The following is a 22,392-nucleotide window of genomic DNA, read 5'->3' on the forward strand; positions in this document are numbered from 1 at the left end:
AATTTACAACTATTTCAAAATAAAAAGTTGAATTACAAAAAAAAAGACAACTTAATTATCTGAGTATAAAGAGAACATCTAGCTGGGTAAATTATGGTGAGTCCATTTAACAGGGTATGTTCAGGCATTACACATGATTATTTAAAGAAAGTATTTAGCAGTACAGAGTATTAACAGTAATACTATGATGTTAAACAGAAAAATCAAGACACAAAATTATATGTACAGTATGATTGTAATTATGCTAAATGTACCAATGTTTGAGAGAAAAATCGGGAAGAAAATGCATGAAAATATTATAAGAATTATTTTTTAAACCTTTTAAAATAATGTTTAAATATGCAGAGGAAGGTAGACAACCAATGTGTGCACAGCCCTGCTATCACTATGTGAGCATGTCAACCGAGCTGCCGTTAGTCAGGGGAACAGGAGAAGAACGTGTCCTGTGGCTGTCACTAGTAAGGCAGGCTGGGGGCTCAGCAGCAGTTACTTTATTAGTTTAAAGAAAGAAATTATTTCTTTAAATCAAGGTTTCTGAACTGAGAGCCAAATTTGCTATGGGTGTCACATATGAAATGCAAGTTTGCATTCCACCTCCTCGTTCTCGTTCTTTTTTTTTATTTTTGAGACGGAGTCTTGCTCCGTCACCCAGGCTGGAGTGCAGTGGCGAGATCTTGGCTCACTGCAACCTTCACCTCTGGGGTTCAAGTGACTCTCCTGCCTCAGTCTCCCGAGTAGCTGGGACTACAGGCACGTGCCACCACACCCTGCTAATTTTTGTATTTTTAGTAGAGACGGGGTTTCACCATGTTGGCTAGGATGATCTCAATCTCTTGACCTCGTGATCTTTGGCCTCCCAAAGTGCTGGTTCGTTCTCGTTGTTACCACCAGTGATAACCTCTTTTGCCAGAGACTGCTTCCCCGATAAACATTCTTCCCTTTCTCTAGTATAATCAAAACTTAACTGGGCAATTGTTTACCCACCACAGTTACCAATTTGCTTGCAACTAAGGTGTGCCCATGAGATTACATTCTAGCAATAGATTGGAGTGAAAAACACATGAGCAAATTCTGTCTCATGCCCCTGAAGGAAAGGGACGTGCCTCCCTCTTCCATATGTGGATATCACGGTGAACCATATTCAACCACGGGGATGAGAGCAACAGCCCTAAGGCTGATTGTTCTGCTGGACTCAGAGGACTAAATCCATCCTGGACTTTGCTTCTGAACCTCCGCATTCCATCACATTCTCTTTTTAACATTTTTCTTTTTCTTTCTTTCTTTCTTTCTTTCTTTCTTTCTTTCTTTCTTTCTTTCTTTCTTTCTTTCTTTCTTTCTTTCTTTCTTTCTTTCTTTCTTTCCTTTCTCTCCTTCCTTCCTTCCTTTCCCTTTCTTTCTCTTTCTCTTACTTTTTCTTTTCCTTTTCTTTTTTCTTTTTTCTTTTTTTTCCTTTGAGACAATCTCACTCTGTTGCCCAGGCTGGAGTGTACTGGTACAATCATCCTCACTGCAGCCTCAACCTCCCAAACTCCCAGGCTCAAGCCATCCTCCCACCTCAGCCTCTTGAGTAGCTGGGACAATAGGCGCACACCACCACATTCGGCTAGTTTTTGTATTTTTTTGGTGGAGACAAGGTTTTGCCATGTTGCTCAGGCTGGTTTCGAACTTCTGAGGCTCAAGTGACCCTCCTGCCTCAGCCTCCTAAAGTGCTGGGATTACGGGTGTGAGTCACCATGCCTGACCTAAATAAATTTTTTTCATTGATAAATAAAAAGTGTATAGATTTATTATGCACATGTTGTTTTGGAATATGTATACATTGTAGAAAGGCTTTAATTGAGCTAATTGACATAGGCATTATTTCACTTTTGTGTGTGTGGTGAGGACACTTAAAAACTACTCTCTAAGCAATTTTCAAAAACAATATATTGTTATTAACTTTAGTCATCATGTTGTACATCCATTGCATCCTCTTGATGTTAATATACAGGAAGTAACTCAGACTTAGGAAATGTACTGCCAGGGACAGGAAAGAAGTATGCTGTAGTTGGAAGTACTGGTCTCAACTCCCTATGGGGTTTATACATATGACTCCTATCATGGTGGGCGAGGTGTACTTCTTTGCTTGGCCTTGGCCATGTGACCATGGTCAATGGGACATTAGTGATTTGATGTGAGCAGAGGTTTGAAATACATTTGCACACTTGTCCTTGCTCACCTGCATTTTGGAACCTGGGGTAGCCTGCTCATCTTAGAATGAATGATAGGTGTAGCAGACTGAACCTAATCCAGGGGATGGAAGCAAGCCAGGAGAGCCCAGCCCGGATTAATCATACCCTAGCTCAACTGTAAATGCCAAGAGGGAAATGAACACTTATTGCTGCAAGGCACCGAGATGTGTGCAATTGTTATGCAGCCTAGCTGACTGATACAGGGTGGGAAATAAACTCTAGGGCAGCATCAGTGTGTGTGGCTAGTGAATGAGGTTTCCCAAAAGTAGGTGGCAATTTCCACTGTGAGAGTTTAAAGAAAGGGATCCTCTGGCAAAGAGGACTCTCTTGAGAGCAACAGAGCAAGGTTAGAAATGGGATAACATATCTATAATGGGAAGCCCCGTGCAAGAAAAGTTCAACTTCCTTGGTGATTTTCCTTTGCACTACAGAAACAGTAATAATGGAGGATAGTTTAACTTTTTCTTCTCATCCAACATTTCTTTTTTTAAAACTGTGGTAAAATATACATAACATAAAATTTACCATTTTAACCATTTAACGTGTGCAATGCAATAGTATTAGGTACCCTCACAATGTTGTGCAACCATCCCCTGTATCCATTTGCATTACCCCAAACAGAAGCTCTGAACTCATCATTTAGCAATAACTCCACATCCCCCCATTCTCCCAGCCCCTGGTAACCTCTATTCTACTTCTGACTCTAAGAATTTGCCTGTTCTAGGTACTTCATATAAATGAATCACACAATATTGGTTTTTTGGCACCTCGCTTGTTTCACTCAGCACATTTTCAGGGTTAATCTATGTTGCAACATGTATCATAATTTCCTTCTTTTTTTATTATGCTTTAAGTTCTAGGGTACATGTGCACAATATGCAGGTTTGTTACACAGGTATACATGTGCCATGTTGGTGTGCTGCACTCATCAACCCATCATCTACATGAGGTATTTCTTCCCGTGCTATCCCTGCCCCAGCCCCCCACAACCCAACAGGCTCCTGTGTGTTATGTTCCCCACCCTGTGTCCATGTGTTCTCATTGTTCAACTCCCACTTATGAGGACAGAAAACCAGAATTTCCTTCTTTTTAAGGCTGAATAATATTTCATTGTATAGATAGACCACATTTTGTTTATCTGCTTATCTGTTGATAGACGCCTGGTTTGCTTCCATCTTTTGGCTATTGTGAATAATGCTGCTATGAACATGGGCGTACAAATATCTGTTGAGTCCCTGCTTTCAGTTCTTTGGGGTATATACCCAGAGGCTGAATTGCTGGATCATACGATAATTATATTTTTAACTTTTTCAGGAACTGCACAACTGTTTTCTATAGGGGCTACCCCACTAGCCAGGTACAAGGGTGCCTATTTCTCCACATCCTCACCAACACTTATTCTTTTTCTATTGCTATTGTTTTATGATGGCTATCCTCGTGGGTGTGAAGTGGAGCATCCCACATTTCTTTAGCCCTTGATCCTTCCTCTAAAAGGTAACAAGCCAAGATAATGTGGTGGTGGGGGGGCGGGTATCCAACTAAAGAAATGCGTGGTGTCCACCAGCGTCTGACAGGAATGTCATTCTGCTGAGAGGACTGAGTCCATGTTTCCTGGTGGTGACCAGCAAGGAGGAACTGGAGTCCCCAGGGTTGCTGGGAGTGGCTGGGAAGAGCATGTGGCTCCATGGAGCAACCACCCAGAAGATGTGGGACATGAGAAACAAGCCCTCTTACTATCTCCATCAACCTAGAGAAGACGGGGAGAGGCTGATAGTTAGTAACTATATGCATGTGTATATGTACACATATTGTATATACTCATTAAATTTAAAAGTATTAAATACAATTTTACTTGTAATTCACAGGAGGGACAAACGAAGATGAAAGAACTGCTGAACTTTATGTAAAATTTTCCTCAAAACAAGAGCTATTCATTTTTTTTTTAATCCCTTTAAATTTTTGTAATTGAGTTTGTATAACCACATTGAGCTTTTTTTTTTTGTACTAGTACCAAAGAGTATAATGACAAATAGTAGTTCCCTTCCATAACCTTTACCTGCTCTCCAGGCAACCGTTTTCAACTTTTTTTAGTTGTTTATTTTCATTTTTGTCTGCATGTTTCAAAATTATATTCTTGGCCGGGAGCAGTGGCTCACGCCTGTAATCTCAGCACTTTGGGAGGCCGAGGCAGGCGGATCACGAGGTCAGGAGATCGAGACCATCCTGGCTAACACGGTGAAACCCCGTCTCTACTAAAAATACAAAAAATTAGCCAGGCGAGGTGGCGGCGCCTGTAGTCCCAGCTACTCGGGAGGCTGAGGCAGGAGAATGGCGGGAACCTGGGAGGCGGAGCTTGCAGTGAGCCGAGATCGGGCCACTGCACTCCAGCCTGGGTGAAGGAGCCAGACCCCGTCTCAAAAAAAAAAAAAAAAAAAAAAAAAAAAAAAAAAAAATTACGTTCTTATATTGTTGTTATTTCTTGTTTTTTAAATCCGAGACAGTCAAAACATCCTATTAGGGAAGATAAAGATGAGATGTTTTAAAATCTTCCTACATATACTTCTCTCCCCATATATTACATATACTAATCTTCATTTCATTTTTAGTGAAGAATGGTCTATATTTATAATGACTTATTTTGACTATGAAATATTGTCCGCTGCTGAGTCAAATTATGTAAAATGATTATGTGTCTTTCTTGTACATTTTGTTTTTCCTGAGGTCAATCATTACTGTTTTTTCATTGGATTAGTTTTCCATGTACATATGGCTAATTTTTCCAAGTGCTCCCACAGCTCTGTTACACATCTATCCACAGTCCTATTGGTTTTTCCTCTGGAGATTTCTGTCTCAGAGTTCCCCTTTCTCTTACTCCATGCAGGCCTGCTACCTGGCTGTGGTTTGGGGTGCCCTCTCCCTGTCTCCTGGCTGCAGTCTCATTTCCCAGGTATCGAGGCTTTTTCCTTGGTTTGCTCTCATTTTGAAAAAGCACAGAATTCTCTAGTAACCTCCTAAGAAAAAGGGATAACTTTTTGAATCTTTGCAGAAGTGAAAATGGTTTTATTAATTTAATTAATTATTAAACTAACAATTTGGGTAGAAAACACTAGGGTGAAATAATTTTCCTTCACAATTTTGAAGACATTTCTCCTCTTCCTGTATTGTTAATAAGAAATCCAATTCTGATTCTAAATCTTTTGAATGCAACTTTTTTGTTTTGGCCCTAGAAATATGTAAGATTTTTCTTTGTTTTTAGGTATTTTGAAATTCCTTGAGGAAATGGGTCATTTTAAATTTATTGATTGGATACTCATTGGGCATTTCAATCTGAAGACTTGTGTTCATTTCTGGGAATTTAAAAAAATTATGTTTTTAATTTATTATTTCCTCCCTTCATATGCATGCTGTCTGTCTGGAATTTCTATTAGCAGAGTATTCGACGAGGTGCACTGATCCTCCGATCTTTTCATCCTTCTCTACTATTCTACCACTTTGTCTTTGTGATCTTTTTTTTTTTTTTTTTTTTTTTTTTGAGATGGAGTCCCACTCTGTTTCCCAGGCTGGAGTGCCGTGGCACAATCTCAGCTCACTACATCCTCTGCCTCCCAGGCTCAACTGATTCTCTTGCCTCAGCTTCCCGAGTAGCTGGGATTACAGGTGCATGCCACCAAACCCAGCTAATTTTTGTATTTTCAGTAGAGACGGGGTTTCACCATGTTGGTCAGACTGGTCTCCAACTCCTGACATCAGGTGATCAACCCTCCTCAGCCTCCCAAAGTGCTGGGATTACAGGTGTGAGCCACCGCGCCCAGCCTTTGTGATTTTCTTGATAGAAGATTTCCTTGACATTATCTGTAGAGTTTTTTATGAGTGTTTTGTTTCATACATTTAACTTCCAAGAATCGTTTCTTATTCTCAGATGATTCCTTTTCCATAGCATCCTTTTCTGGTTTTGTGGCTCAGGCATCCTTTTCACAAAGGATTTCCAAATATTAGTTGTATGTCTTGTCTCCTCTTGTCTGCATGATCTGTTTCCTCAAGGCACCTTTCTCATGGCTGTTTGCTTCCATATTGGAGGCCCTCCTCAATGTCCAATCTAAGCTTGAGACAGTAACACGGTCCCTGGAACCACTGTGGACCTAAACAGCTTCTTGCCTGCTGGCCTTCACTGTAACATAACCAGGCCAAGAGGGAGCCCACTGCTGGGGTCTATGGGTGGACTCTCCTCAGGGTCTGGGGCCTTTCCAGGGTGCCACAGGGTGACTTGACAGTTTCTCTTCTGCCCGCTACAGGCATTGAGGTTATTTTTTTCCATACAGCTATCACTTCATCCACTTTTCATTTTCCAAAGATTTCTGGAAATTTCTGCCTCATCTCTGTCTCTTGTTTTGTTCTCTTTGTATGGGTTTATCCCTTTTCTATTCCTTTACTGTCATTTTAAAAGTGTTTCCAGAGGCAGAGCAGATAAACACATGTGGTCAATCTGTCATCTTATACTGAAAGCCCTAAGCATATTAAAAAAAAAAATTCCTCATAAATTTAATAAGAGACTGTCAGAGAAAAATCACTAAATGGTACTTTTCTATATTATTTTATTTTTTTTTATTAACTAAACAAAAACCTACATTACATATTCTTTCCTCTTTGGTTTCAGAGCCTGAGTCTCAGCCATCATTACATGGAGTTTTGGAAATACTGCTAAAATCACGTCGAAGTTTGGCTTTTAAAATATTTAGACCACAAATGCTTTGTATAACTTTGTCTCTTCCTAGAATTTTAAATCCACTTTCTTTTTTCTTGTTCATCACAAAACTCACAGGCCTTCACCTCGTTAATTACACGTCAGAGTTGTACTTCAAGGTTCTGAAGAGAGCAGCTTTGTGTGACGTTGCCTATTATCTTCTCTGGGGTGTTCTTCAAGGAGCCCTTTGATTTGCTGAACTGAATCTTTTCTAGGGTCTTTTGCAGAACCGTGGAACTGGTGCCCATCCATTGCTTTCCTGGGTAAATTCCACTTTTTGGTATCCCATATTTTACATTGAGTTTTGGTTTTGCTACATATAACTATGGTAATTTTTTAAAGAAGAGGTGCTTAAGTTGTAAACTATGTGAGTCTTTGCACGTCTAATAGCGTCTCTGCAGGGAGTATCACCCTTTGTTTCACTCAACACATAGTCATGTTGGTCCCACTGTGGTGTAAAAGTTCACCTCTTGCTTGATGATTCTGTGATGAACGTCCACCATCTCTTTCTCTGGGGTATTTTTCCAGATGGTAGACATGTTTTGAGGTGTCTGCGAAGCCTCTGAGCCAACACTTCTTCCTGGGAAGAACCCTTTCATGCCTAGGCTGAGTGGTTTATGCTGTGTGATCCTATCCCACTGATTAGACCAAAGGAGACCTAACTAGGCGTGGGACAATCTGCCTTCCTTGGGTATTTGGTGTTGGCATGGGGAGAAAGCCAACCTCTCCCATTCCCAAAGCATGCAAACTTGGAGGCCATGGAGCAGCCATATTCTATCCCGTAGAAAGCAACAGAAAAATCCAGTCTGCAGAGAGAAAGAATAACAAAGCCGAACCAATAAGAGAGAAAAGGTATCAAGGGGGTTCTGTTAGCTATTTTGGAGTTTAATTTTGGGCTCTTAAGTCTGAGATGGTAAAATATGGCAGGATATATAATAGAAATCTTTTAAATTCTGAATAAGGGCTGGGCACGGTGGCTCACTCCTGTAATTCCAACACTTTGGGAGGCCGAGGTGGGTGGATCACGAGGTCAGGAGACAGAGACCATCCTGGCCAACATGGTGAAACCCCGTCTCTACTAAAAATACAAAAATCAGCTGGGCGTGGCGGCACGTGCCTGTAATCCCAGCTACTTAGGAGGCTGAGGCAGGAGAATCGCTTGAACCTGGGAGGTGGAGGTTGCAGTAAGCCGAGATCATGCCACTGCACTCCAGCCAGGCAACAGAGCTAGACTCCGTCTCAAAAAAGAAAAAAAAAATCTGAATAAGGTAAAGAGACTCAACATCATTTCTCTTCTCATACTTTATAATTACTTGCCTAACAACCAGAGACTGGGAAGAAATCGCTTCAAGAGTGGAAAGGGAAGTAGTAGTCTAGTTTATACAATGAGAAATAAGAACAGGAAAGTCATCATTGTATAACCTGTTCAAAACTCAAAATTTTAGCAAACATTTATTGGGCACCTACTATATGCTCAGCAGTCTGCCCATCACTGGTGACATGAAGGTGAATGGGACATAGATTCTGTCCTTGAAGCTCGTGGTCTCCAACAAGGGCCAAAGAAGTCAATGGCCAGATAACCCACGCCCAGCTAAATTTTGTATTTTTAGTAGAGACGGGATTTCACCATGTTGGCCAGGATGGTCTCTGTGGTGAGTGCTGTGAGGAATTGTAAATGGGAGTCGCATTGCCAAGTCTGCCATTTTGAGAAGGAAGGAGGATGAGGTCAGAGTAGTAGTAAAGAACCCCTATGAGATGGCTCTACCATTTAAGCAAGAAGTGAGGATTGTCTTTGAAATGGTTAATTTTCAGTGTCAACTTGACTAGATTAAGGGCTAACTGCTTACTTGGTAAAACACTATATCTGGGTGTTTCTGGAGGAGATTGGCTCAGGAGTTGGTAGACTGAGTAGGGAAAATCTGCCTTCAATGTGGGCAGGCACCATCCAATCGGCTGGGCCCTGAATACAACAAAAAAGGCAGAGAAAGGTAAATTCTCTCTCTCTCTCTCTCTCTCCTGGAACTGGGACACCCTTCTCCTGTCCTTGAACATCCGAACCCCAGGTTCTCCAGCCTTGGATTTCAGAACTTGCACCCGTGGTCCCCCCATGGTTCCCAGGACTCTGGCTTCTGACTGAGTTCCACCATCAGCTTCCCTGGTTCTGAGGCCGTCAGACTCAGAACCACGTTGGACTGAGCCATGTTGCTGGAAAGATGGAAGGGAACGAGGTGCCCAGTACTGCATGCCTCTAAGATACGTTGGGTATTTCCTAGTGTCTCAGTGTAACTATTTATGGTATCCCTTCTCTCTCAAAAATTGCATGGATCACCCCCGGTAGCATCAGGACTGGAAAGTATCTAGTGCATACAAATGGCCAACAGATAAATTAAAAGCTGCTCAGCATCACCAGTCATGAAGGAAATGCAAATCAAAGCCACAATGAGCCATCATCTCACACCTGTTAGGGTGGCTCATGAGGAGTGAGAAAAGTGCTAACAATGATGTGGAGAAAAAGGGGACTCTTACATACTATTAGAAGAAACGTAAACTGGCTTAGCCATATGGAAGACAGTATGGAGGTTCCTCAAAACATTCAAAATAGAACTAACATATGATTCAGGAATCAGACTTCTGGTCGTAAACCCAAAGGAAATGAAATCAGCACCTCGTAGGGGTACCTGCACCCCCATGCTCACTGCAGCACTATTCACCATGGCCAAGATGTGGGAGCAACGTACGTGTCTATCAACAGATGAATGGATAAAGAAACATGCTGCATATATACAATGGAATGCCAGTCAGCTTTAAAAAAGGAGATCCTATCATTAGTGACAACATGAATAAACTTGAAAGACATGGTGCTAAGTGAAATAAGCCGGTCACAGAAAGGAAAATACTGCATGATCTCACTTATATGTGGAATATAACAAAGTTGAATATGAAGCAGCAGGGAGTCGAATGATGGTTGCCAGGGCCTGGGAGGGGTTGAGAATGGAGAGATACAGGTCAAAGGGTATGAAGTTGAAGTTACACCAGGATGAATAAGTCTAGAGATCTAATGTACAGCATGAGGACTATAGTTAATAATACTGTATCGGGCTTGGTGTGGTGGCTCACGCCTATAATCCCAGCACTTTGGGAGGCTGAGGCGGGTGGGTCACCTGAGGTCAGGAGTTCAAGACTCGCCTGGCCAATGGGATGGGAAGCCCTGTCCCCACTAAAAATACACAATTAGCCAGGCATGGTGGTGCATGCCTCTAATCCCAGCTACTCGGTAGGCTGAGGCGGGAGGATCACTTGAACCTCTTGAATCCGGGAGGCAGAGGTTGCAGTGAGCAGAGATCGATCGCACCATTGCACTCTGGGCTGGGCAAAAAGAGCGAAATTCTGTCTCAAAACTAATAACAATAATAATAATACTGTATCATACACTGGAATTTTACCAAAAGAGTAGAAGAAACATATGTTAATTTGCTTGACTATAGTAATCATTTCATTGTGTATTTCAAAATATCATGTCGTACACTTTAAATACTGTTTTTTGTTGTTGTTGTTTTTTGTTTTTGTTTTTGTTTTTGAGACAGGGTCTCACTCTTTCACCCAGGCTGGAGTGCAGTGGCACAATCATGGCTCATTGCAGCCTCTACTTCCTGGGCTCAAGTGTTCCTCCCGCCTCAACCTCCTGAGCAGCTGGGACGACAGGCACACACCACCACACCCAGCTAATTTTAAAAATTTTTTGTAAATACAGGGCCTCCTATGTTGCCCAGGCTGGTCTTGAACTCCTGGGCTCAAGCCATCCACCTGCCTCAGCCTCCCAAAGTGCTAGGATTACAGGAGTGAACCACCGTGCTTAGTCTACAATTTTTATTTTTTAAAAAAGATTATAAAAACGAATCCAGTGAATGTGGCAGATCAAAGGCCCCTGGTGAGGCTCGTTTCTGTGGTTGGAGCGTGGGAGCCAGGTTGCAGTGTGAGAGTGAGTGGAAGTGGAGGCGATGAAGGTGGACGCGTCTTACAGGAAACTGGCCACCAGGGGGCAGACAGCAGAGAGCTGTTAACTGCCTGGGCTGGATAGACGGGAAAGTGAACCAGCTGATGAGAAAAGTCAGTGGAGAGGAAGAGGGTGAAGGTTGGGTGAGATGGCTGTCATTGTGTCCTCTTGGGAAGGAAGTCGGTAGGGATAGGAGTATGGACAGGCCGTCGTCTGGGGGACAGCCTCTCTTCCACTTGGATGCTGTTATGGACTAAATGTGTCCCCACTAAATTCACATGTTGAAGCCCTACCCCCAGGGTGGCTGTATTTGGAGGTAGGGCCTATAAGGAGATAATTAAGGTTAAATGGCATTGTAGTAATAGGTCCTGATCCTATAGGATTGGTGTCCTTACAAGAAGAAACACCAGAAAGGGCCTTCCCCTCCCCTGCATCCACACACTCATTGGCAATGCCACATGAGGACAAAGTGACCGTGTGCAAGCCAGGAAGAGGGCCCCCACCAGAGACCAAACCCTGCAGGATCTTGATCTCACACTTCCAAACTCCAGAACCGCAAGATCAATTTCTTTAGTTTAAGCCCCCAAGTCTATGGTGTTTTGTTACGATAACACAGCTGACTAAGACAGACAGGAAGGAAGGGAACAGAGGGTACAATTTCGACACATCTGCAAGGGCAAGATGTTGGTTAGAAGTTCATCCAGGTAGTCTCAACTCTTGGGAAATGGAAGGCAACCCATCTGTTGAACATGAGAGGGAGGCGGGAGGTGAGAAATTTGAAAGACACGTGGCCATCAGGAGCACGCCTGAGAGCCTCTGGTGAGGGAAGTAGGGTGGAACATGGTGGGATCTGGAGATGACTCTGGGAACCTCAGGAGCCTGCAGCACAGTGGGCTAAGACTCTGGGACATGATAAACCAGGGATGGCCCTCTCCAAATGCCATCCTTGGAACAGACACACCATGTAGAGGCTGGGTGGGCCCCAGGAGTCCACAGGAATGCTGAGAAGCCTTCTGTTTGTAATGTAAGCAAGTAGATAGCATCTGAGTATTGTGGTTTTACCTTGAGCAGGAGGTTGTCCCGAAGCCTGAGTGAAGGTCAGTGGTGAGAACCCACAGCTTGCTAAGAGCAGGGATGCAGGGACCAAACTGGGGCTCACTGCAAGAGGCTGTTCTGGTGGTGGAGCTCGAATCCCAGATATTAAATCTAGGCTTTCAACAAGGGGGTACCAGGAAGAGGGGCTATGTCCTCCCTTGGCATGGTAGGAAATCTGGGGCCCTCCCAACCTGGATGGGGATCATGAGGACAGGGTGAGGGTGGGAAGCTCTGCGGGAACTCCAAAGGGTGATAATGCCAAAGCAGGTGGACTCCTCTTTTTCTGTTGCCTTTTTTTCTTTTCTTTTTTTTTTTTTTTTTTTTTTTGAGATGGAGTTTTGCTCTTCCTGCCTATGCTGGAGTACAGTGGCACGATCTCCGCTCACTGCAACCTCTGCCTCCTGGGTTCAAGCGATTCTCCTGCCTCAGCCTCCTGAGTAGCTGGGATTACAGGCATGTGCCACCATGCCTGGCTAATTTTTTTGTATTTTTAGTAGAGACGGGGTTTCTCCATGTTGGTCAGGCTGGTCTCAAACTCCTGACCTCAGGTGATCCACTTGCCTCGGCCTGCCAAAGTGCTGAGATTGCAGGTGTGGGCCACCGTGCCCCGCCTAGGTGGACTCCCCTAAAGAGTTTGGGAAATGATGCCTCCTCCTGTTGGAGTTTATGACCCCATGATCATTTCTGGGCCCCTCAATAAACGCTGTGTGTAACTCAGTTTTTTTTTTATGTTTCACAAATTGATTAGTTTAAATGAAAAATTAATGCTATTTTGAAGTTTGGGAATTTTATGACAGCCCCTTGGGCACCAGAAACCCGGAGCAGGCCTCTCTTTTGGAGCAGATGCATGTGCTGGTTAAGAAGCTCTGCGGCAGCTCACACCTGTAATCCCAGCACTTTGGGAGGCCAAGGCGGGAGGATCAAGAGGTCAGGAGTTCAAGACCAGCGTGACTAATATAGTGAAACCCTATCTCTACTAAAAAATACAAAAATTAGCCAGATATTGTGGCGCACGCCTGTAGTCCCAGCTACTCAGGAGGCTGAGGCAGGAGAATCGCTTCAACCTGGGAGATGGAGGTTGCAGTGAGCCAAGATCTCGCCACTGCACTCCAGCCTGGGTGACAGAGTGAGACTCTGTCTCTAAAAAAAAAAGAAAGAAAGAAAGAAAAGAAAAGAAAAGAAAAGAAAAAGAAAAAAGAAAAGAAAACAAAGGTTTTGGTTTCTTCTTTCAGGTTTAGGTTTAAGGTCTCATGTCACCATGTCCAGCTAGGTGGTGTTAAGCAAATGGCCTCACGTCTCTCCAAGCATCCGTTTCCTCATTTGCACCATGGGGCTATTAACTGTTGATGTGAGTGTTAGTGTTAGGAGGGACTCAGCAGACTCTCTGGTGGAAAATAAGAGTCAATTAAAAGAGCCTTCATCATCATCATCATCATCCTTCACTTATTAACTTCAGGGATAACAAACATTTAAAAAGAAATCCGCAAATACTTCTTCAGAAAACTAGAAAGTGTTTTTCCAGGTACACAAAAAAAAATCCCCATTGACCCTCCTCTGAAAAGTCATCAATAATCAGCTCCCAGGCTGGGCATGGTGGCTCATACCTATAATACCAACAGTTTGGGAGTCTAAGGCAGGAGGATCACTTGAGCCCGGGAGTTCAGGACCAACCTGGGAGACATGGTGAGACCCATCTCTCAAAAAAAAAAATAATTAGACGGGGATGGTGGCAGGTGTCTGTAGTTCCAGCTACTTGGGAGGCTGAGGTGGGAAGATCACTTGAGTCAGGAAGTTAAAGGCTGCAGTGAGCCATAATTGCACCATTGCACTGCAGCCCGGGTAACAGGGCAATTACCAGCTCTGCAGGCAATGCTTGCAGGCCTTTCTAAGGTTCTGCTCACTGTGCAGCCACAGGGCTTGTCAGCCTCTGGGTCCAGATGCATGACAGGACAGGCAGTGACCACCATGTACCGAAGGCTTCCATGTGCCAGATCCCGTACTTGGAATTGTTATACTTCTTAGCCATCAACTGAGGAGGGATGGAGACAGGAGGGGGAAAGAAGGGAAGGGAGGGTGGAATAGATCAAGGAACCCATTCTCTGCAGAAGTCCTTTGTCCAGTTTGGAGACTGGTTTTCATCAGGCACACCTGTTTCCATTCTCTGACTCAGATGCCCTATCACCAACCCCACTGCCCCAAACCCAATGTGAAATGAATACCTATTGTTAGTCCTATCTTATATCTGACCTGAAACATGACAACCTTTAAGGCAGTGGTTCTCAAGCAGGGGCAATTTTGCCCTCCCTATCCCCAGAAAAATTCGGCAGTGTCTACAGATACATTTTCTGTTGTTACGGTTTTAGAGAGATCATGAGCTCCTACAGGGTAGCGGTCCATGATGCTGCTAGACATTGTACAATGCAAGGACAGTTCTCACAATAGAGAATTATCTGGCTCCAAATGTCAATAGTGTTAAGAAACTCCGCTTGAAGGAAAAACCAGCCCCACACACCTCACTTAACTCACTAAGGTTAACAAATGGGCGGTTTGCCAAATGCCATGGATTAAAAAGCGCTACCTTGAGTGACTCTTTTTCTACGGCCCGACACATTTCTGTACAATTTAGCAAGTAAAGAGTCCTTTCAAGAAATGATTCTTCGTTATTTGTTGCTGGATCATCATCATTTCATTCAGTCATCCACGCATTCATTCAACACACACTCACTGAGCTCCCTCTTACACTGGTGACAGACTCTAGGGATAGAAGATGAACAAGATGAGGCTCCATCCATGCTCAAGTTTAAAGTGTGTGTATTAGGGTTTGGGGGACAGATGTGTTAGTAAATAATTACAGTGATGTTCCAGGTAAAAAGTTCTCATGAGATGCATGGGGGTGGGGCCGCAGAGCGGGGGTGTGCTCAGTATTTCTTATGGGAGGCCTCAGAAAACTGCCCTATTTGGCCATCACCACTTTTTGGGTTCCACTTACAAGGGTCACTTCTGACGCCTCCCTATATGGAGTAGAGGGAGAGTGGTAATAAGCAATTTGCCCTCAGTGACCTCCCTCCATTAGGAAGATGCCTATAATTCCCCTCGAGGGGGAGCTTCTAATGAATAAAAAATTATTTGAACACACTTAGATTTCAGAATCAAATGTCTGACCACCCAGAGTCAAACAGAAGGAAAGCAGGGCTCCAGAGGCTGGGAAATATTCCAACCAAAGTAGGTCAGTTTCACTCCTATTTATTACAGGAGTTCTCAGCCAAGAAGTGTGAGATATAAGGTCTACAGAAGCCATAAAGTAATCCGAGGGCCACAACTTATACACAGAAAACCATCTTATGATTATGTAAGACAGTAATGTGCCATGGCTCATGCCTCTAATGCCAGCACTTTGGGAGGCAGAGGCAGGCGGATCACCTGAGGCCAGGAGTTTGAGACCAGTCTGACCAACATGGAGAAACCCCATCTCTACTAAAAATACAAAAAACTAGCTAGGCATGGTGGTGTATGCCTGTAATCCCAGCTACTCAGGAGACTGAGGCAGGAGACTCGCTTGAACCTGGGATGCGGAGGTTGCAGTGAGCTGAGATCGCGCCATCGCAGTCCAGCCTGGGCAACAAGAATGAATTCCGTCTCAAAAAAAAAAAAAAAAAAAAAGAAAAAAGAAAAAAGAAAGAAAGAAAGAAAAAAAGAAAGAAAGAAAAAGAAAAAAAGGAAAAAAAGGAAAAAGAAGGGGCATAACAGACAGAGCCCTGGATGGTTGGGAATCAAGAGACCTGGGTGCTAACCTTAGTGGGTTAAGTGGGGTGTGTGGGGCTAGCAGAGCTGCTAGTCCTGGCTCTGCTACTAACTTGCTGATGTCGGGCAGCTCCCTTCTCTCTGAGGGTCTCAGTGTGCTCATTTTTAAAATAAGGGATTGGGGCCAGAGCCTAATGAAGCATCCTTCCAAGGTACACTGAAGACTTAAACCAAGGGAAGCCTCTCATTTTCCCCTTCCACTTATTCCCGTGATAATCCAGGAATTTTCTTGAGACAAGAATGCAGACTGAACCTCAGTCCTGCACTTGAGGTACCAGTTATGACAGTCTCAGAGTCACTGCAAATACTTAAGAAGGAGGCTGGGAGGGTCCCAAGGAAGGAGCTATTGCCTCTCCTACCCCTAGCCACGGAATAACACACCTCCAGGCTCTACCTGGCTTGACACTGTCCCCAGTATCCCAGTTGGCATTTCTCCAAACTGGGAGTCGAAACTCATGAGTGCATGCTGTTGCTCTAGCATCTTCCAAGGCCAGCACTGCCCCTGAAGAGAGGAGGCTCCACCGTGGAAAGGGAGTTCCAAGCAAGCTCCAAATTGCACTCATCCCAACTACTGCTGCTGAAAGTCTTGGGGCTACCAGAAAAATGAGCATCTCCTGAGTGTCAACATTGGGAGCATTGATTTTCCTTATAATCCAACCGGAGGGGACTACGGGAAGACAAGGAGGTTGGACACCAGGAGACTTGCCCAGGACAGAGATCAGAGACTCAACTGGGTCCCCAAGCACTTTCCCTAGGAGCTTCTTGGAACAGACACCTTGGGGACCAGTTTGGAATGCTAGTGGGAAGGGATGATTCTGGAATCTGGCCCCCACCTCTAACCCCCACTCCCTCCCCATTCCTTCCTTTCTGCTGGTCTGGGTGGGGCCACTCTCTTTATCACAGATCCCAGAGCTCCGAGAGGCCGGAGACTCCCAGGAATTTCTGTAGGAAAGAAAAACAAACCACCCATCCTGCCGCTATTATTATTAGTAGTAGTATTTTCCTCCTCCAGCCCCTTGCCAGGACCTGGCTTTGGGGAACAGCAGCACCCAGCAGTCACCAGACACGCAGACATTAGGGAGCCGCGTCCCACACGAGAGGGTGTGGGGAGAGTGGCAGACGGTCCCATCGCAGACCCGGAAGCTCTTGCAGGAGCTCCCTTCAGGTTTTCCCATCTGCAGTCCGTGAGTGTGAAAATGTCAAGGTTTGGGGGCAGACTGATACTGATGTGGGTTGCAATCCTCTTCTTCTGACTTGGAGCAAGAATTGTTATTCCCCCTCTCATTTCCTTTCCTTGTCTATAAAGTGAGGATGGTAATAGCAGCCTCGAAGGGTGATTGAGAGGTTTCAAGGAAAGATTGGAGGCAAAGCGCCCAGGACACAATAGGCACTGCCCGGGGCGGCTCCAGAATTTCCGTCTAGGAGGGTCTCAGAAGCCAGGCTAGAGGAAGGGGTGGGTGGGGGGCACGGGGATTCATCTTGGAGCTGCCTTCCCCTGGCGCGCACAAGGTTTTTCTTTGGGAAGGGGTCCCTGCGGAGAAGAGCTGGGAGAGATTAATGTTGGGAGGATTGACAGGGAAGAGTCCCCATTCCTCAGCGGAAGATCTGCTAGTCCCCTCCACCTGCATCCTGCCAAGGCCGGAGAAGCGGCGAGACTGTCGCTCCCTGGGTCCCCTAGCCTTCAGAAGGGGGCAGTACTCACCGAGTGCGCGGCGCAGACGAGCAGCACCCGCAGTAGTAGCTGCTGCAGCGGCGGCGACAGGTGGGGACGCATCGTGCCCGCACGTTCCCCGAGGGCGCCCCGACGTCCACCCGCCCGTGCCCTTTGCCCACTCGGGAGCTCAGCGCCCCGCGCAGGATCCCGGGCTCCGGCCGGCCGCTGCGCCCAGTGGAGCCATGGCTGAGCCACCCGACCTGCGGCGGGCCCGGGGACTGCTCCTCCTCGGACCAGGTGGCCGCGCGCGCTCAGCCGCCCAGCCCATTGATTAGGACGCGGCGGCTCCGGCGCGCTTCCTCCACCCGGCGGGGGACTGGCTGGGGGCCGGCGCGGAGGCCAGCAGGGGAGGAGGCAGAGGGAGGGCGCGGGGGCCGGAGTAGGCTCCTGCAGTCTGGGCCCAAGCTGGAGGAGGCCAGGAGAGGGCACGCTGGCTTAGTCTTCCACGCGGCAATCCCGCACTACCCCAGGTCCAGAAAGAGCACTGTTTCTGGAGTCCACGGACCGAAGGCGCAAGCTCGCTAGGGGGTCGGTGGGCAACTTAGGTCACCTTTGTAAGCCTCGGCTTTCTCAGCCCTAACAACACATCTGAGAATACCCACTCTCAGACTGAAAGTTGTGACACAGTCAAGGCCCATTGCATCTATTCTCCCCGGACAGCTACTTGCACTTTATTTCCGATTTTCTGTATTTTTTTCTTAATTATTGAAGTCATTAGCTCCCATTCCATGAAGTTTCACTCCGATGAGCTCCTCCTTTCATGATGACCAAGGAAGATCTGTGGTACACTCAGGCATCTGGGGACTGTCCTGAGGATGAACCGCCTGGGAAGCTATTTAAGCCTCAGGCAGATAGTCCCAGTAGCCCACTCCAAGGGTGCTCCCTATCCTGGAGTACAAGGCGCCCCAGATGGCCTTTTTTTACTGTCACATAAAAAAGAGGGTTTCACCATGTTGCTCAGGCTGGTCTTGAACTCTTGGGCTCAAGAGATCCTCTTACCTCGGCCTCCCAAAGTGCTGGGATTATAGGCATGAGCCACTGAGTCCAGCCCTAGATGGGTCTTGTAAACTCAAGTTTTCTTTGTCTGCACTGGTGCCTACTCCCTTCCCTCTTCTCTCTCCCCCTTTCTTTGTCTTTCTCCCAGGCACTTGAAGTACATCAGCTCATTTAATTCTCCCTCAAACCCCTAGGTGATATGATGCCCATTTGACAGAGGAGGGCATTGAAGGTGGAGGAGGTTTCATTACATGTCTGGGTACTGCAACTCAGAGGCTCAGACAGGAAAGCCTGGATCTACCCTTCCATGGCTGACCTGACTCTCTGTAACTGGCCTCTACTCAGACGGCCATGCAGCTAGTAAAGTAACAATGTGCTCTTGTCCTTAGCAGCCTTCCCTACCAGAAGAGACTGTTAATAAATCAAGGCTGGTAAATCCCAGAAGAAATAAAAGGGAGGAAAATCCATTCAGCTTCTAGGTCCAAAATCAATGCTCAGTACACATCAAACCTAAAGTATACATAATCACCAACTTCCTTCTAGAAACTCTTTCTACATAAATACTCACCCAAGGGCCTAATGAAATGTGCAAGGACGTTTGCGGAAGCACTGTGACAGTGGCAGGAAATGAGATGATATATGGGGAGAGGGAACCACCCTTATTTCTTTCTTTCTCATGGGCAGCAGTCATTACTATAATGCTCCTGACTTGTTTCTACCCCCTCACCCTCTCTCTGTCTGTATCCCTCTCTGTCACGCGCACCCAGACGCATGCATGCATGCATGCATGTATACACAGGTGAGACCAGTTTACATGACTGATGCATTCAGAATAAGGAACTGGCATGAGTTCGGTCCCCTCCTCTCTCCTTCCTTTCACAGTGTGCCCCGCTACAGAGAACCTGTAACTGGATTTCCCTGGGCCAGGCTGTGATTGGTGGTCGAGGCTCTACTGGAACTGGTCCAGTACCACCAGTGACAGGGTAGTGGTCTCTCTAATTCTGGGGTTTAGTTAGGAAACCGCTTGCCCACAAGTACAAACCACATTTCGCAATACTGACTTTATAAAGTGGTATTTGGCCCCATCTGTCTTGATCTTATAAGGGGGGGGGGGGGGGGGGAGGGGGGGGGGGGGGGGGGGGGGGGGGGGGGGGGGGGGGGGGGGGGGGGTTCTCAATTGGTTCAAGATTCAGGCTGGAAAGAAAAATGTTATTTCCTAGGCTCCTTGAACCTCAGCATCCTAAATGTCCATCGCAAAGGGCGTGAGGTAAGGATTTGCAGTTTTTACTATAGAGACTTCTGTGTTGTTTGAATATTTTCTGTAACAATGCTGTGTATGGCTGTTTGGGGTTGAAATAAATAAAAAGAAAACAACACAAAAATGCGATCCGTGCTTTATACCAGAGCCTCATGATATCTGATGAAAAAGCAAAACAACATTAGTTCTGGGCAATTCAATAAATTTCTGGCCTGTAGCAAGCCATTCTTGCTTAAACGGGAAGCTCTGCCTCTCGGAGAGTTGAGAAAAGGGATTGAAGTGCCCCTTGAAAGGTCCTTAAAACCTGCCTGAAACAACAGTTTCACAATAGGGGTAGAAGGGAAGAGGTAGGGAAACTAACCATATATTTACCACCTATCGTATGCTGGGGAGTCTGTTAGGAAGCTCGGGTGTGTTATCATATCCAGTCCTCCAAGACCATATAAGAGATGGGAACTTGAGGCTTAGGAAAGATAAATGCTTGCCTCTATCAGCACAGCTAATAAGGGGAGGAGCCAGGATTTGAATCCAGGACTGAGCCCAAGCCTGTGTCGTGAAGGAAACCAAATATTTTGCCCCAAAATATACTTATTTGACATACTTTGAGATGACTGTTCGGAGGGCCTCCAAACAGAAGCAGCCCTGCAAAGCTGTCTTTTATTGGGGAGATTGCATCTGGAGACAGAACTCTGCACTGATGCAGCCAGGCTGTCTTTGTGGAACCTCCCCGTGTCCAGATCTAAGAAAGGTTAACTGAGAGTTAGACACCTTAACGGTCTGAAAGACACACACACACACGCACCATTTGTCCTCTCTCAGGCCTGCTACCTGTGAGGTTTCATCTGCATAACAAGCCCAGCTTTACCAGCCAGGCCTCCTCTTCTCCATCACCCCCCAACCTATTTTGCCACACACCATAAGCCCCCATTCTTCCTGTAACTTCAAGATGGTATATGAAAGTGTCCGCCCCCTGGCCATTTCTTTGAGTTCTTGTATTTTGAAAGACTCCTGTGCACATTTTGAAATTTGCATGCCTTTTTTCCTATGAATCTGCCCTTTTTTTCAGTTGATTTTCAGTGGAATTTCAGAGGGCAAAGGAGAAGTTTTTCCTTGGTGCCTACAGCTCTTTACACAGTACTAGGATTCCTCTCCAACATGGAGATGGTCTCCTTACACTTAGGGCTTGACAAGCTCTTTTGTGCACATCTTCTTATTAATTAAAAGAGCTCTGTGAGGTAGGTAGGGGCCAGCAGGCAGGGGCCTGGCAGGAGAAGGAGAAACTGTTGCTCAAATGGTTTAATCAAAGGGAGTTTAATGAAAGGACTATGTGCAGGGCGTAGGCAGGAACCAGCAAGGGATGGTGAGGTGGAGGGATCAGCAACAGGAGGTCTGAAGGGTGATGAAGACTCTCCTTGACTAAAGTTTAGTCAGGCTCCTCTAGCCCTCTTCCCAACTAAGCCTCGACCTTGGCTCCCCATCCTGTTTCCAGTTTCCCTAGCCCAGTCTCGGTAAGGATCCTGTGAAGTAAGTTTAGGAAGAACTCCTACTCCACTCTTGATATCTCATCACTTTTGATATCTGCTTCGGTTCCTCATTCTCTACCTTTGATATTTAAGCCCTTGGTCTGCCTTTAGCAAGAATCCTATTTAGAAGGTTTACAAGAATCCTGCCAGCCTTGATATCTCCTCTTAGTAATTTTCCATCCACTGACCCTTACCGTGCTCCTTGGCTGTAAATCCTCACTTATCCTGGTTGTATTTGGAGTAGAGCGATTGCTCCTCCTCACTGCAAAGCTCATGTTGCTATAGTCTTGAAGGAAATCATCCTTACCATTTTAGCAAGTGTCGGAGTAACTTTTTCTTTAACAAGGGACAAAGAGCGAAAGCAGTGCTTCTAAAAGCTGGAAAGAGTTGTTCTTGGGAGAGGGGTCACCTGTAGGAGCTGTTGGGGCTCAGAAACTCTTACCCCAAAATATGGCGTTTGGACATGCTGAACTGAAGAAGGCTTCAGGTCTCTCTGACCTTCCCCTCTACACCCCCGCCCCCACCCTGCTAACCCCTGTCTCTTCCAAAGCATAGGATGAAGTTTTTCCCTCAAGTTCCTTCATCTGCCTAAAGTCAGGGCCCACCAAGAACCATTGTTTTTCTTCTCCTCCCTGGTGTCTCATCATCTATTGCAGAAAAGAAGACCAAGAATGTAACCACACCTGAAGAGACCCTTTTACAAGATGTTTGTGTCTCAGACTCATTCAATTCCAAAGGAAGCTATTTACCAGTTAATCTCTGTTCCCCATCCATTCCTTCTTCTTAGAAGTCATGTTGCCCCTCAACAGAATGACCCTTGTACCCCACTCCATAACCTGTATTGCCGCAATCTAAGCCCCCCATTCTTTCTGTAACCTCAAGATGGTATTGAGAAAACTGTTATTTGAGGAATGCAAATCCTTTTAATCATCAGGCCCAGAAAGACATTAAAATGAGACCATATTCACTTCTTCCTCCCCACTTTGACCTATGTATTTATCTTTATCTTTTTTCTTTTCTTTCTTTCTTTTTTTGTTTT

General features: G+C 45.5%; 2 protein-coding genes across 3 annotated transcripts in view; both read right to left on the minus strand.

The window, feature by feature from the left end:
• The window catches only part of SCTR (secretin receptor), an 82,198-nt gene extending 64,302 nt beyond the window's left edge, over nt 1-17,896 (minus strand). Inside the window, exon 1 of one of the 2 annotated variants that reach the window (XM_050752713.1) lies at nt 17,565-17,896. In XM_050752713.1, coding sequence (XP_050608670.1) covers nt 17,565-17,636 — 72 coding nt within the window. In that variant the 5' untranslated portion in view covers nt 17,637-17,896. The remainder of the gene's footprint in view (nt 1-17,564) is intronic. The other variant, XM_050752712.1, reaches the window with a different exon arrangement.
• The window catches only part of C12H2orf76 (chromosome 12 C2orf76 homolog), a 447,011-nt gene that overhangs the window by 221,923 nt on the left and 202,696 nt on the right, over nt 1-22,392 (minus strand). The window lies entirely within an intron of this gene.

The sequence above is a fragment of the Macaca thibetana genome, chromosome 12, assembly GCF_024542745.1.
Source record: "Macaca thibetana thibetana isolate TM-01 chromosome 12, ASM2454274v1, whole genome shotgun sequence".
NCBI classification, from domain to species: domain Eukaryota; kingdom Metazoa; phylum Chordata; class Mammalia; order Primates; family Cercopithecidae; genus Macaca; species Macaca thibetana.